The sequence below is a fragment of the Ursus americanus genome, chromosome 23, assembly GCF_024610735.1.
Source record: "Ursus americanus isolate L20-20 chromosome 23, mUrsAme1.1.p, whole genome shotgun sequence".
Lineage (NCBI taxonomy): Eukaryota > Metazoa > Chordata > Mammalia > Carnivora > Ursidae > Ursus > Ursus americanus.
In genome coordinates, this window is record NC_142149.1 from 16035985 (window position 1) to 16050118 (window position 14134).

General features: G+C 48.8%; 1 protein-coding gene across 1 annotated transcript in view; it reads right to left on the bottom strand.

Annotated features, from left to right (window-relative positions):
• The window catches only part of ITGB3 (integrin subunit beta 3), a 48510-nt gene that overhangs the window by 17679 nt on the left and 16697 nt on the right, over positions 1–14134 (bottom strand). Inside the window, exons 3-9 of the mRNA XM_087854243.1 lie at positions 7837–8032; positions 6480–6732; positions 4999–5161; positions 4213–4374; positions 2330–2425; positions 1826–1915; positions 750–889 (exon numbers count right to left, since the gene is read on the bottom strand). Coding sequence (XP_087710369.1) covers positions 750–889; positions 1826–1915; positions 2330–2425; positions 4213–4374; positions 4999–5161; positions 6480–6732; positions 7837–8032 — 1100 coding nt within the window. The remainder of the gene's footprint in view (positions 1–749; positions 890–1825; positions 1916–2329; positions 2426–4212; positions 4375–4998; positions 5162–6479; positions 6733–7836; positions 8033–14134) is intronic.

Genomic DNA, 14134 nt, shown 5'->3' on the forward strand with positions numbered 1-14134 from the left:
ACATTTCATCACGTGCGCCATCATATACCCTTCCGGCCAATATTTCTTGGATAGGGTATGAGCACATGTTCGAGAATATAGATAGACCTACGGCCAGGGGGGTAGAGATTGATATGTAGATGCGGCAGATACAGATGATACAGCTATCCCCCTTTCTGCTTCCCTCCCTCTTCACCAGTCCTTCCCCCTTAGGCAGAAGCAGAGGAGAACCAACCACTAAGGAAAGAAAGCCAGAGAGGCCACAGAGGGACTGGAGGAGCAAAATGAACACTCGCATTCTGCAAGTCTGTAAGAGGGGGTATTTGGTATTTTTGCCTGTTGCGTTCGCCGTTGAATCTTCAGCAGCTAGAATGATGCCCGGCATGAAGTCAGTGCTCAACAAATCCTTACGGATGACACTGCCATTTTACAATGTAGAGGAAAGAAAGACATTACCAACCCTGGGGGAGGTTGGAGACTGGTTAGGGGTTGAAGGTAAGAAATAGTTTCATTTGCAATCAACTATGCGTGCACAAACAGAGGTAACCTAAATGCACGTTTTTAAAAAATCCTGGTGGTGAAGTTTATGTAACAGAGAAGTTTAGACAAGAGGAGCCTCAGGGGAAAAGGTTGGCAGCTCCGTTATATCTAACTTGGAATGACCTTCAGGAAGGAGGTGCACGGAAGGAAGGGGAGGGGTGCCCACAGACGCTCGGGGGGACAGGCCGGGGTCAAAGCGGCAGCTTCAGCCCCTGCCCAGCTCAGCCCACCTCACCGTGTCTCCAATCTTGAGTCCGACACAAGACTTGAGGCCTGGGATGACCTCGTTGTTGAGACAGGTGGCGTTGAAAGACAGAGACAACTCCTCAGGGAGGTCACGCACTTCCAGTTCTACTTTAGAGCGGATTTTCTACGCAGAGAGGGGCAAAAGAAGGTAAGGAGATGAGTTGAGAGGAAGTGGAGACGAACCAATTCCATCCCAAGCAGAATCTATCAGGTGGCCCTAGACTCACCCCAGCAGTGCCCGATGCTGAGGTTCACCTTGAACCTGCCAGAAGAGGGCACCCCCAGGCGCCTGTTTCTTACTCCATCTCCTGCCCAAGACCTGCTCCTCACTCGCTCGCTCTCTCTCTCTGTCCCCACGGGTGCCTGGGTGAGTCTGGGGAAAATCTAAACCAGCCACACCCTCCTGCAAGCCTCATGGATGTGCAAAAAAGTACTGCCAATACTGGTCACCTTGGAAAGGAGCCTTTTTCACCTAATTTTTTTTTTTAAGATTTTAATTTATTTGACAGAGAGAAAGAAAGCCAGCGAGAGAGGGAACACAAGCAGGGGGAGTGGGAGAGGAAGAAGCAGGCTCCCAGCGGAGGAGCCTGATGCGGGGCTCGATCCCAGGGATCCAGGATCACGCCCTGAGCCGAAGGCAGACGCCCAACAACTAAGCCACCCAGGCGCCCGTCACCTAATTTTTAACCTCACCTTCCCCATGGCTCAGCTCCCTCTTCTCTCTGCTCTTGGAGCCCTGCCCCTCACCCTGTCCTTCCTCCAACTTCAGGACTCTTCTCCTTCCTCATCACCAACCCCATCCTCTCTTTGCCTTCCACCTCCTCTTAGCTCTTTACCCATTGCTCCTAAAACTCCCTGGCATTCCTTTCTGGGCCATTTCTCTCTCAGAAGGCTGCATTCCTCCCAGTGCTGGCCATCCACAAGCCTCTAGAAGAGTAAGAGGGAGGCAGTGAAGGCTGCACAGTGGACTAGCATCCAGGACTCCCAGATCGGAGCCCTCCCGGGTCATGCCAAGTGAGGCAGCTTCTTAGCAGGCCCATTCCCAGCACAGGACACTTACTCCATAAGCATCAACAATGAGCTGAAGGACATTGCTGGAATCAGTAGACAGGATCCCCACTGTGGTCCCGGGGATGAGCTCACTGTAGTTCTAGGAAAACAAAGACGTGCAAGGCTGACTGAATGAAGATGGGTGGTCTCCAAAAGCCCTCCCCAGATCAGACTGAGGGTCTCGAAATGAAGATTGAGGCAACAAAGGGATATTTTACTTGCTACTGCCGGTAATAAATCTAGCAGTTTTTCAGCCCTGAGTAAAATTATAAAGAACCTCTCACACCCTTCACCCCCACTAAATGACTCCCCTCTGGCTCTGCAAACACCAACACACCCATCCTGCTAGGTTCAAGGTTGGAGGAGAGCAATCATAAAAAGGAATCATTAGCTCCTGGGAGCAAGCTGGAGGAGGGTCTTTCCTGGTTGGGGACATTGGCCCAGGGTAGTCCATGCTGGGTCCCCGAGACAGGTCCACCCATCACCACTCCAGGCAGCCCGGGGACATAGTCACCTGGTAGAGATTGACTACATTTGCAGTTACTGCAAAGATCAAGTTGATGTTTTTCTGGGATAGCTTCTCGGTCATCAGCCCCAGGGAGGGATAATCCTGTTAAAAGGGAGGACATGGAGGTCAGTTAGGAATTCACCTCTATTCACATACATCCCTGGATTCTACACCTTAGAACTCGGCTGATTTGGGCCGTGGCCCAGACAGTGGTGGCGCTAACACCTTTCCACCCCATGATCAATGTGAGGCCAGGGAGTAAGTAGCAACACAAACCCAGCTGTGAACTCCAGGGATAGATGAAGAGGCAAAGGCTGGTGGTGTCAAAACCAAGCGTCTCTTTCTTCCCACTAGACTTCAGTGCATTCATACCAAGGAGCAGCTTGCATGAGCCAGGTGCTGGCCTCACTTTGTTTTCCATTAGCTCATTTAACAAACATTTATTGAATGACAGATATATCATAGTCTCTGCTGCCAAGGGGCTCATGATCTGGTGCTGAAGACAGGTACATACAACTACAAAACAAAGCGAAGACCCAAAGAGTGGCATGAGCCGGAAGTAAGAAGGGAGCAGCAAAGCGGAACTCGGAGTCTTCCTACCCCTCGCTCTCCGTCCCGTATGGGTCAGGCCTCATCGTGAAGTCTCCTCGTTTTGTGGCTAGCGACAAACGCCTCGGCCTGGCGCGTGCATCCTCGTGGGGCACCACCACGTGGTGGTCTCAGCCTTCCTTGCCAGAGAGCGTTCACGTCTCTCCCTCTTGCACTTACCACTGAGCCAGCCCGCTCTTTCTCCCCCATAGAGTGGCCTTCTTTTCGGTAATCCTCCTCCTTCCTTAGGACGCAGCTCAGGTCCCACCTTCTCTGGGAGGCCTTCGCTGACCATTCCTTGACCATCCCAGTTCATGATGAGCTTTCCTCCTTTGAATCCCTAAAGCCCTTATCGAGTGTGCTACCCTTTAGCACTAATCATGCATCTCGTATTCTTGGTAGCACATCTCCTCAACTAAACCTAGCCTTGCCTAGATTAGGTGTCAATGATTACTGACTCACCCAATGCCTGGCAGTGCCCGACTTGGCCACGGCTGACACCAAGGAACTCAAGCCACAATGGGGATGCTGGTGAATTATGAACGTGTGTCTGGGATCCTAGACCTTGCAGGGAGCTCATGAGATCATCCAGTTCAGACTCCTGCCTTTACACAGCGATACCATTAAGCCACCTAGACAAGGACTTGCTGTATTGTCTTTAAGAGAGGAACACCTACCCCCAGATACCCAGGGTATCAGTATTCTGAGGATCTTACATTTCTTTATGGCTTACAGCAATTACACTCCCTTCCTCTTATTTGACCCTCTAAAGCCATAGAAAACAGCTTATCAGAAGTCTTCTCATGTACCAGGTAAACATCTTTCTTTCAAGCTAAGTGACTTGCAGCCCTTCAACCTTTCCCCACAGGAACAGATATCCACTTCTTTGATCATCTGAGTCTCTTTTTCCTCTGTCTTCGTCCAATAACCACAAGGGAGCATGGTATTCCAAGAAGAGGCTAATCTGTACCCAGGAGACAGGAAGGCCTGCTTTCCAGCTGGACCTGCAGAAGTCCTTTAGGTCCATTCTGGATGCCATGATGCTGCTGTTGGCACTGGAGGCAGTGGAGGTGGTAGCAGCAGTGACCATAGCCAGGACCACTTATAATGGCTGTGCCGTCTGTCCCCTGGATGAGGGTGTCCAATTGGTACAAAAGGCAGTAGGAGGCCAGGCTGAAACAAGCCCTGCGCCCTGCCCCGGGGAAGAGCTGCCATTTGCATTTTCACACAACGGCTCTGCGTAGGTTAGGGCAGCCCTGGCCACAGTGAATTGGGACCACGGGTGGTACCAAGAATCTCACCATGGTAGTGGAGGCAGAGTAATGGTTGTCACTGCCAACGTGACACTGCCCATCATTGGGCTGGACGATGCCTGCCAGCCTTCCATCCAGCGCTATATGGGTCTTGGCATCAGTGGTAAACACCAGCAAGTGGGACGCATCGTTCCTCCAGCCAATCTTCTCCTGTTTTAAAAAAAACGAAAAACGAAAGAAAACAAAGCCATGTCATTGGTAGAAGACAAAGACCCGAGCACTTCCATGCCTGAAGGGCTAAATAAGTCATCTTGAAGAAGGGCTTCAGTCCCAGTCCTTGGAACACGAGCTGGAGCTTTTTTCCAATTAAAGGGTTTCTGCTCTCGTAGGAAAGGAGTCTCAGCGGATGAGTGCAAGCAGCTGAAAGACACTTATTTCAACTCCAAATATAACTTTTCCAATGATAATCACACAGCCTGTCGAGAAACCCACCTGCACGTGCAGAGCTGGGCGGGGCTAAAGAAATCCCATCTGAACATCTGCCCACTTTGTTAAGGTTAAGTCAACCCAGCCTTGACTCTGATACACTTCCAGAGAAGACGGGATGATGCTCTCCCCAGAAAACATCTGAGATCACTGAGGTTCAAAACATGTCAGCTCTGGCCAGGGGGTGATACACACAAAGGTTGCACATCAGGAGAAACATTGCTCATACTGGACACAACTCGGCTTAGTTCCTCTTATTTCACACACAAGTCCCCACAATTGAACCACTTCCTTCCCTCATTTTAATCTATGCCAACCCCATCAGGCGCTCCGTGCCTCCAAACTCACATCACAGACTGTAGCCTGCATGATGGCATCAAAGCCACCCTCCGGGGCATCTCGGTTCCGAGACACACTCTGCTTCTTCACTTCCTCATTGAAGCGGGTCACCTGGTCAGTTAGTGTCAGCACATGTTTGTAGCCAAACATAGGCAAACAGGTGGTCTTCATACTGGGGAGGAAGGGGGATAATTTAAGCAGATACCCCGATGGAAAAGGCTGCATGGGGAGTGGGAGGGAAAGAGGGGGAGACGAACATGGATAGCACACTGCCCAGGCCAATCCTATACAACCACAATTACCCAGACAGTTCAGACTCCAAACCCCTCCCGTCACCCGAGCCATCAGATTGGCTTTCCCTCCAGCTAGCCTAGAAGATAACACAGGGTGAGCTGTAGAACCAGACTGCCTGGGTTCGAGTCCCAGCTCCTAGTCATGGGACCGGAGGCAAGCTTCTCTATAAAAATAAGGACATGATTGGTCATATCGCATACGAGTTATTGTGAGGCTTAAATGAGTTAATTCGTGTAAAGCACTTATTAGAGTGAGGTTCTAGTTGCTGCTATCACCTTGGGCCTAACACTTCTCCAAAGTAACATCAACACAATGATAAAAGCAGAAGTTCATCAACAACTTAATGTCCATGAACCATCAACAAATTGAAAGATCTGTGCTGGACAGAAGCATTTCTGTGCCCAGCCTAGTGGCAACTGATGGCTGAGACCTTTACTGGGGAAACTTTATAACCCAGACAGGTCGAAAGGGTACATCATAGAACTTTGAAAACTAAAACGTAAATTCGTATGTTGTCAGGCTCACTAACCATCATTGTAAATTATTATACTCTGTTGATTTTTATGGTCTCCACCAATTAAATAAATAAGCCATTCATTCAGTTGTAAACCAAAGTGTCAACAGAGGCATACTTATCAATTTTTGAATATACTAGAAGGTTTGATAAATATAATTTCTACTCTTTTTATATCCCTCTAGGACACAATTCCTTGCATTTTAGCTCCATAGGACTCAACAGTCTTGATAATGAGGAGGACAATGGAATCAATCCTTCTGACATCACAATTCCTCTATTTACTTCTCCATAAATTTCTCTCTACTTTTTATCTCATTTCCCTCCCATTCTCTCTTATCTCCTACTTAATTGTGACCAAGACCAAGAAGGTGATTAGTTTTCTTTCTGGAAACCCTCCACCCTTTCTAAATGCCCCTCTGTCTAATCGTCTGGGTCCCAAGGGTCACAGAGGTTTGGGCAGTTACTAACACTCCAAACAGCCTTGTATTCTACTGACACAACACTCCAGATCCACAGGCCAGCTCACTTGCCAGACAGGAAGCCCAAGGTAGAAAGGAGATACAATTTGGCCGGACGGCAGCAACCGAGCTATCCTAGAGCTAAAAACAGGAAGCAGGACTTGGACCTGCCTGAGACAAAGGGGAGGGATGCTGCCCCAGCTTCTACAGGAGGGACTTACTCATAGCAGGGGTTTTTGAGGGCCTCTGGCGGGGAGATGTACATGTATGGTGACACGGGCTTGTCCACGAAGGCCCCGAAGCCAATCCGCAAGTTACTGGTGAGCTTGTGCATCTGGGAGGCCAGCTTGGTGCCTAGGTTCTGGATGCTGGACAGATCATCTTTCATGGAGTAAGACAAGTCCATCAAATAGTAGATGTCCACAGGGTAATCCTCCACTTGTCGGACTTGGATGGAGAAACTCTTTGAATCATCTGGAAGCCAAGGGGTTGTTAGTTGTTCTCCTTTTTCTCCCTCTAAGACTTCATAAGTGGATTTGGACACAGTTGAGATTAAGTGACTTCTTGATCAAATCAAACTTGAAAGCCCTGGTCCCTTCTCCTCTCCCCTTGCGATTGTATTCCTCTCTCAATCTCTCTTTTTTTTTTTAAAGATTTTATTTATTTATTCGACAGAGATAGAGACAGCCAGCGAGAGAGGGAACACAAGCAGGGGGAGTGGGAGAGGAAGAAGCAGGCTCATAGCAGAAGAGCCTGATGTGGGGCTCGATCCCATAACGCCGGGATCACGCCCTGAGCCGAAGGCAGACGCTTAACCGCTGTGCCACCCAGGCGCCCCTCAATCTCTTGATCCTCTGATTTTTAACCTCTCTTTTTTTTCTATTATAAAATTCTCTACCCTTTCTAAATGCCCATCTGTCTAACCCTCTGGGTCTCAAGGGTCACAGCAGTTTGGGCAGTCAGTACACTTCAGACTGTAAAAGACAGGAACTCTGTCCCAGCCTTTGCTGAATCCCATAGCTCCCAACACCTGCCTTCCACAAAGAAGGGACTTGGTTAAATCGTCTTGATATAATTGGAAAGTCTAAACCAATGCTTCAAAAAACCTGTCTCATAGCCTAATCCTCCCTCCCCTGAAGGTCTCCTGCCCCTATATTCTCTCTGCCGCTGTGCCCCTGCTCCAATCTCATCTAGAAAGGGGGCTTACAATTACAAATTGCTTTCTCGCCTTCTATCTCATTCAAGCCTCAACACAAAGCTGTCAATTAGGTAAAACAGGCATTGGGGGAAAGAAGAAATAAACATGTTGTTGAGTTCCTACCATACTAGAAGGATTAAGTAACTTGCCCAAGGTCAAATGGCTAATCCATGGGACAATCAAAATTCAAACTCTCTATTTTCTGATTTCAGGTTCCACTACCTTCCATTTTTCTGCATTCTCCAGCCCACACTGCCCCTGACATCCTTCTCTTCCTATCTCATTTCCATTGCAAGCTACGTCGCCAAGGTTCAGGCCTCCATCTTGGGCCCTGTGCCCATCTGTCCAGGATCTCTCCTGGAAAAGAGCCCCTTCCCTACCTGGCCGGAGCCGGAGTGCAATCCTCTGAGGGCTGACTTGAGTAATCTGGGAGCTGTCTCCAGAGCCCTTGTCGCTGAGGGGCCTGGCCTCCAGGATGCGGGCCTCACTGACAGGGAACTCGATCGACTCCGGGGCACACTTATCCTTCAGCAAATTCTCCTTCAGGTTACAGCGGGGAGAGCCCAGAGGCAGGGCCTGTAAGACAGGAGCCCAAGGTGAAGCCCTGTGGTCGGAGCTGTGTGGCTCTCTGCCTCCAGCAGGCTTGGCCGACTCCCAACAGCCTCGAGCTTACCCAGCCCTCTGGAGCTAAACCAGCAAAAATGAACTCAGGTGGTCCTTCCTAAGATAGCCCATTGTACAGAAGGGGGAAATTGAGGCACCAGAAAGGTTGGGCAAGTGCCTGTTCATGGATTGGTAGCTAGGAAGAGGGCCAGTATTGTAAGACGCCTCTTAGACCAGCAGTTTTCAAAATGAAATGCAACCCACATGTGTGTCCCCAAAATCAGTGTAGAGGATCTCAGCCATCCATTGATTCAATAAAATGCAACGGAATAGAAAGTATCAACATATATAAATAGTAAAAGTAAATATTGTTTTGCAAAATGCTTATATATCGGGAGTTGGATATAATACACGCTGATATACAATGTATTTCTTTCTCCAGGTCAGGGTCAAACAGGTTGGAAGCCACTATGTTAACACACTGGCTGGGGTGTGAGATTCCTGAGGGCAGGGGCTGTCCCCTCTCGCTTCCCAGCACCCATCCCGGGAGTCACCATGAAGGTGGGGAGCGGGGGGGGGGGACAAGGACGGGGAGGCAGCAGAGTCGGGGCTAAGAGCACGGGTGTAGACTGGCTGGGACTACATCTCAGCATTGCCTCTTGCTAGCTGGGTCCTGCGGCACGTCACCAAAGCTCTCCAGACCTCACTTCCTCAGCTATAACATGAAGATAATAAAAACCCACACTCACAGGGATGTTATGCAGGACTAAATAAAACAACGCATATAAAGATTTATACATTTATTATTTTAGAGAAAGAGAGAGAGTGGGGGGAGGGGCAGGCGGAGAGAACCTCCAGCAGAGTCCCCACTGAGGACAGCACAGGGCTCCATCCCAGGATCCTGAGATCATGACCTGCGCCCAAATCAAGCCACTCAGCTGATGGAGCCACCCAGGTGCCCCAAGACAATGCACATAAAACCCGTAGTACAGTGCCTGCCACAGGATAAGTGCTCAATAAATACAAGCTATTGTTACGAGATGCTCTATAAATAGCTCCAGGATAAGTTAGTTATGAATAAACCCCACAAGCCTGGCCAAATCCCACGATGCCAGGCACTGACCAGAGCCTATCCTATCCTTCACTTTGAGCTTCCTCTCTCACCCTGGACAAAGGGCAAATGGTGCACCCTTCCAAACACTCTGGGGTATATCCCACAGCTCTGTGTGTGTCTACACCTGAGTACTGAGTGGGGGGCCTGCTGCACTGGAAAGAAATCCAGAAACAGGCTCCATCCTGGGTCTACCACTAGCTAGCCTTGTGCCCTCAGACCCTTCACTTCACCCCTCTGAGCCTTGGTTCTCACCTGTTGGGTAAAGGGGTTAGGAGACATGGTGTTTTCAGCCCCTCCCTGCTCTGACAGCCAGCACACTGACCCAGCACTGTGTGGGCTCCTGAGAGCTCCTTACTTGCCAGGTTGGGGGGACGGGCCAGAAAGCTGGAAAACTCTTCCCTGGGCCTGTTTCACAATATTTAGGCCTTCAGGTTCTCAATCCTAGCCTCCATCCCTACCCACTCCCTCTCACAACCATTTCCAGAAGTCAACCGAATAAACCATACCAATATCCCAGGAAAACTGGTGTGGTTTTTGTTTTGTTTGAGGTTTTTTTTTTAAAGATTTTATTTATTTATTTGAGAGAGAGAGCACAGAGCAAGAGAGAGTGAGAGAGAGTGCAGGAGCAGGGAGATGGGCAGAGGGAGAAGCAGACTCCCCACTGAGCAGGGAGCCAGATGTGGGGCTCCATCTCAGGACCCCAGGATCATGACCTGAGCCAAAGGCATACACTTAACCAGCTGAGCGACCTAGATGCCCCGAAACCGGTGTTAACATTTATTGAGAACTCACTGCCTGTCAGGCTCTGTGAAAAGCGCTTTATGTGGATTCCTGCAACCCTCCCGCTTATGGTTCTCTCATGCTGGAACTATTATTATTATTTTACAAGTGAAAAACCTGAGACTTGGGGACTTCACAAATGAGGAAGCCAATCTTACAAGAAAGAAATCTAAGGCTTGGAGAAGTTAAGTAACTTGCCCAAAGTTCCAGGGCTAAGAATGGCAGAAGTGAGGTGCTGACTAGATTGTCTGACTGAAATGATACTCATAAAATGATGGTTTGTATTAAATGCTGTGTAGAGTGAGAACCAAGGCAGAGAAGCAGAAGTGTGCAAATGACGGTCCCAGAAAGACCACGCCTCAGAATGCCCAGGTAGGGAACAGAAGGCAAGATGGGGATGTGGAAGGTGAGGGAAGGACAGGTAACGTTCTGCCTCCTTAGTCCCTGCAGGTGACTGGTAACCATATTTCCAGGGGAGGGATTTGGCCACAAGGAACCATCCACACTCAAAAAATCAGGACTCTGTAGCCTAAAACCCCTACCTGATGCTCGAAGTCTCTCTCCCTCCTGCCCTTGTCTGATAGGCTGAAAGTCTTCCCCAGGTGGGTGGGAGCATGACAACCAACAGTGCTATAGACTGAATGTCTATATCCCCCAGAATTCATATGTTGAACCCTAACCCCAAGGTATTAGGAGCTAGGGCACTGGGAGGTGATTAGGTCTTGAGGTAGAGCCCTCATGATGGGATTGGTGCCCTCAGAAAAGAGGTCCCAGAGAGCTCCTGGACCCCTTCTGCCATGTTGTAGCCAAAAGACAGCCACTATGACACAAAATTGGCTGCTACCTTGATCTTGGACTTCTCAGCCTCCAGAACTATGGAAAACAAACATTTGTTCTCCAGCCATCTGGTCTGTGGTATTTTTGTTATAGCAGCCTGAACAGACTAAGGCAAACAGTATGAGGACTCTCTTGGCCCTGGGGAAAAAAGCTTCTGGAAGCCAGCAGCTTCCTTCTCTCCAGTTCAGCTTCCTAAGTATGAGGTGGATAAATGGCATCGGCGATGGGAAACAGTGCCTCAGACTTAACCTTCTCGGCTCAAAAGATTCCAGTGGGGACATCATGGATCCTCCAAGTCTCCAAGAGAGATGAAAATGCCCTCCGTGCTCCCAGCCCCGCCCAAGGACAGCATGGCAGAAGGGAGAACTTGTGGGCCCTTGGAGCTTTTGTGCCAAACTCCTCTTGCTGCCCCTGCAGGGCTCTCCCAACCCTTCTCCCTCAGGAAGCAGTCTCCTGCTCCCAGCACTCCCTACCTTATCTCTAATTCCAGCTGCCCACAAAGCCCCAGGGAGAAAACCTCCCAAAAAAGGCAATGACTGGATAGACCAAGATGCATGGAGGAGCTGATCCTTTCCAGGGCCAAGCCAGAGGCTGAAGGGAAGGGAGACCAGGAAGCTGAATGAGAGCCGCAAGGCCACTGTGTATCTTTATTTTTTATTTTTTTTTAAAGATTTTTTATTTATTTATTTGACAGAGATAGAGACAGCCAGCGAGAGAGGGAACACAAGCAGGGGGAGTGGGAGAGGAAGAAGCAGGCTCATAGTGGAGGAGCCTGACGTGGGGCTCGATCCCAGAACGCCGGGATCATGCCCTGAGCTGAAGGCAGACACTTAACCGCTGTGCCACCCAGGCGCCCCCACTGTGTATCTTTAAGCTGCATCAGTAAAAGTGGAGAATGTTCTGGAGGGGGTTTCCTGACTCCCTGCTTTCCAATGTGACAGTGCTTATTACAAGAAGGTTTGAAGTGCTAAACCCTGCTGACAGTCCTTATGGTTTGTTATGAATTTCCTTAGAAATATAAACACTGAGAAACAAAAACTGTTTCCCTCCCTCCCTCTATGGTCACTGACATCAGAGGTCAGGAACATAACAGGCCTGCTCTTCAGTCACGCTCTCCCCGAAAGCCTTCTGTCCCAGAAGGATACCAAGGCGGTGACCTCAACACACTTGGGCAACATTCCCTTTCTTAATTACCCAGACTGGGAAGGTAGAGAAATGTCTCTAGGTTACTCAGAGAAACAACTGGAAGGAGGGAGGAGGAATGTCAAAGCTCCAGTTCCCAGTGAAACCGGATATGACCCAAAAAAGGGCAGAAATAACCAAGACCCAGGGGAAGATCCCGAGCACAGAGGTGGGAGGTTCCAGCCCACGCATGGTGTGAGCTGAATGCCCTCCCTCTCCTGGGAGAGTGATGCATGCTATTAGTCCCATTCTCCATTCATCCCATTTTGGAAATTGGGAAAGTAAAGCATGAAAAACTGTCATTATCTTACCTATCTCACAGGCTTGGTCAGGGGGTCAAAATATGAAAAAAACCTCGATATAAGTCAAATATATTCAAATCCTTTGATAGGATATAAACAAATAAATGCATATGGAAGGTGACCCTTTTCTACTACTACCATTAAAATTATACTATTATTGCAGACTCTTTTCTTGGAGGACAAGGGGCAATAGGGCCTGCCACTTATTTTTTTAAATTAACATTGTTTTCTTGATGGACATTCAGTGAGGACAAGAAATCACAAGAACATACAGAGAAGTGTAGAAGAGACAGAAAGAAGGAGAGGAAAAGAAAAGCACTTTGATATATGCTTATTGGTATCCATACCCCCTTGCTTATGGGGGGAACGCTTTCAATGTTATACTTTTATTTTTACAACAACAAGTTGAGAAAAACTCTCAAGATAAACATTTAAACTCTGGATATAAAAAAAGAGGAAAAGCAGGAGAAAAGTGAGAACAAAATTATGTTGTAACTAAAAAGGAAATAAATAATGGCCCCACACCTGTCCGCCACAGATGCAGAGAAGAAATAAGTCTCTCCCATTGGAGTCTTCTACTTGGCTAGACCCAAACCCATTCTTCTTCGCTCATCCTTGGCTGTCAGGCCGAGTGTGGGCTGGTCCGCCTTCTGATGTATACGCAGAACTACGTAAGAGTTCCTAGTATTTCCCCCATCTTAGAGTCGCCAGACTTAGTAAACATTTGGGACATACTTATATCGAAAAGTGTTGTTTAATTCAAATTTCACTGGGTGTCCTGTATTTTATCTGGCTGCCTTAACTCCACCTTCATCCACCATGACCCCAGATCAGCCCCTTTGATCAGCAGTGTTTGCCAGACTTGCTATCATAACAACCCATTCCAATGCAAAAGGCCCAGGATCCATCCTAGGAACCTTTCTATTTAACAAGCACCCCAGGTGATTCTTACAACCAGGCAAGTTTGGAAGGTTCTAGATTCCAACATGGCACTAGTGAGGCCAAGACCATGAGTTGAATCTCTGTGTGATCTTGGCCTCTTTGCTACATTCACAGCCCAGAGGCAGTACACCACCCCCACCCATATCAGTATGCAAACCCCCCCCCCAAGAACACACCCTATGCAGATGGGCCCAAAACTCTGCACTCATCCACTTTGGCTATGTTTTCCTATTACCGGGCCAAGCACTTGCTATACACACCCAGAGCTGCTGTCCTCTAGGACCAAGAGAAAGCTGAGCCCAACCAGTTGTTTTTCCAGGCACTGCCAACCCCGCCTGTGACAGCCACGGTAGGGGAGGCAGAAGCAGAGGGCCCTCTAGAGTCAATTATTCAACAAGTCACATACAAAATGGCCCAGCCGGTTCACTTCTGGTTTTTTAAGTCAACGGCCAAGACACTTTCAGCAAGTTGAGCTTGGTCTGTGCAGGGAAAGCCCTCAGGAAAAACAAAACAAAACAAAAAAAAACCAAAAAAAACCCAGCAGTCATGTTCAGGTTACAGCCCGGGATTCCCACCCCCCTCTCCTCCCTGGAGGAGCCTGGCTGACACACTTTGCCCTACACTGAGCTCCTCCGTTATCTCTCCTCCCCTCCTCCTCCTTTCCCAGAGATAGTTGCAGTCATTCACTAAACCCTGGCTTCTCCCCCCACTTTCCTGTTTATATTCCATGCTCCCAGAGAATATCTTACTGGACCTTCTACTTCTACTCATCGGTTTTCTTTGGTCCGCGATGCACTCGTTTGTTCCCTGACTCACCCCCACCTCCTCCCCACCATTCCTAGGCAGGACCTACCTTATGCTTTGATCCCACCCTGCACCTTTTCCCCATGTCCTCCCCTGGTCTGCCCCAGGAGACAA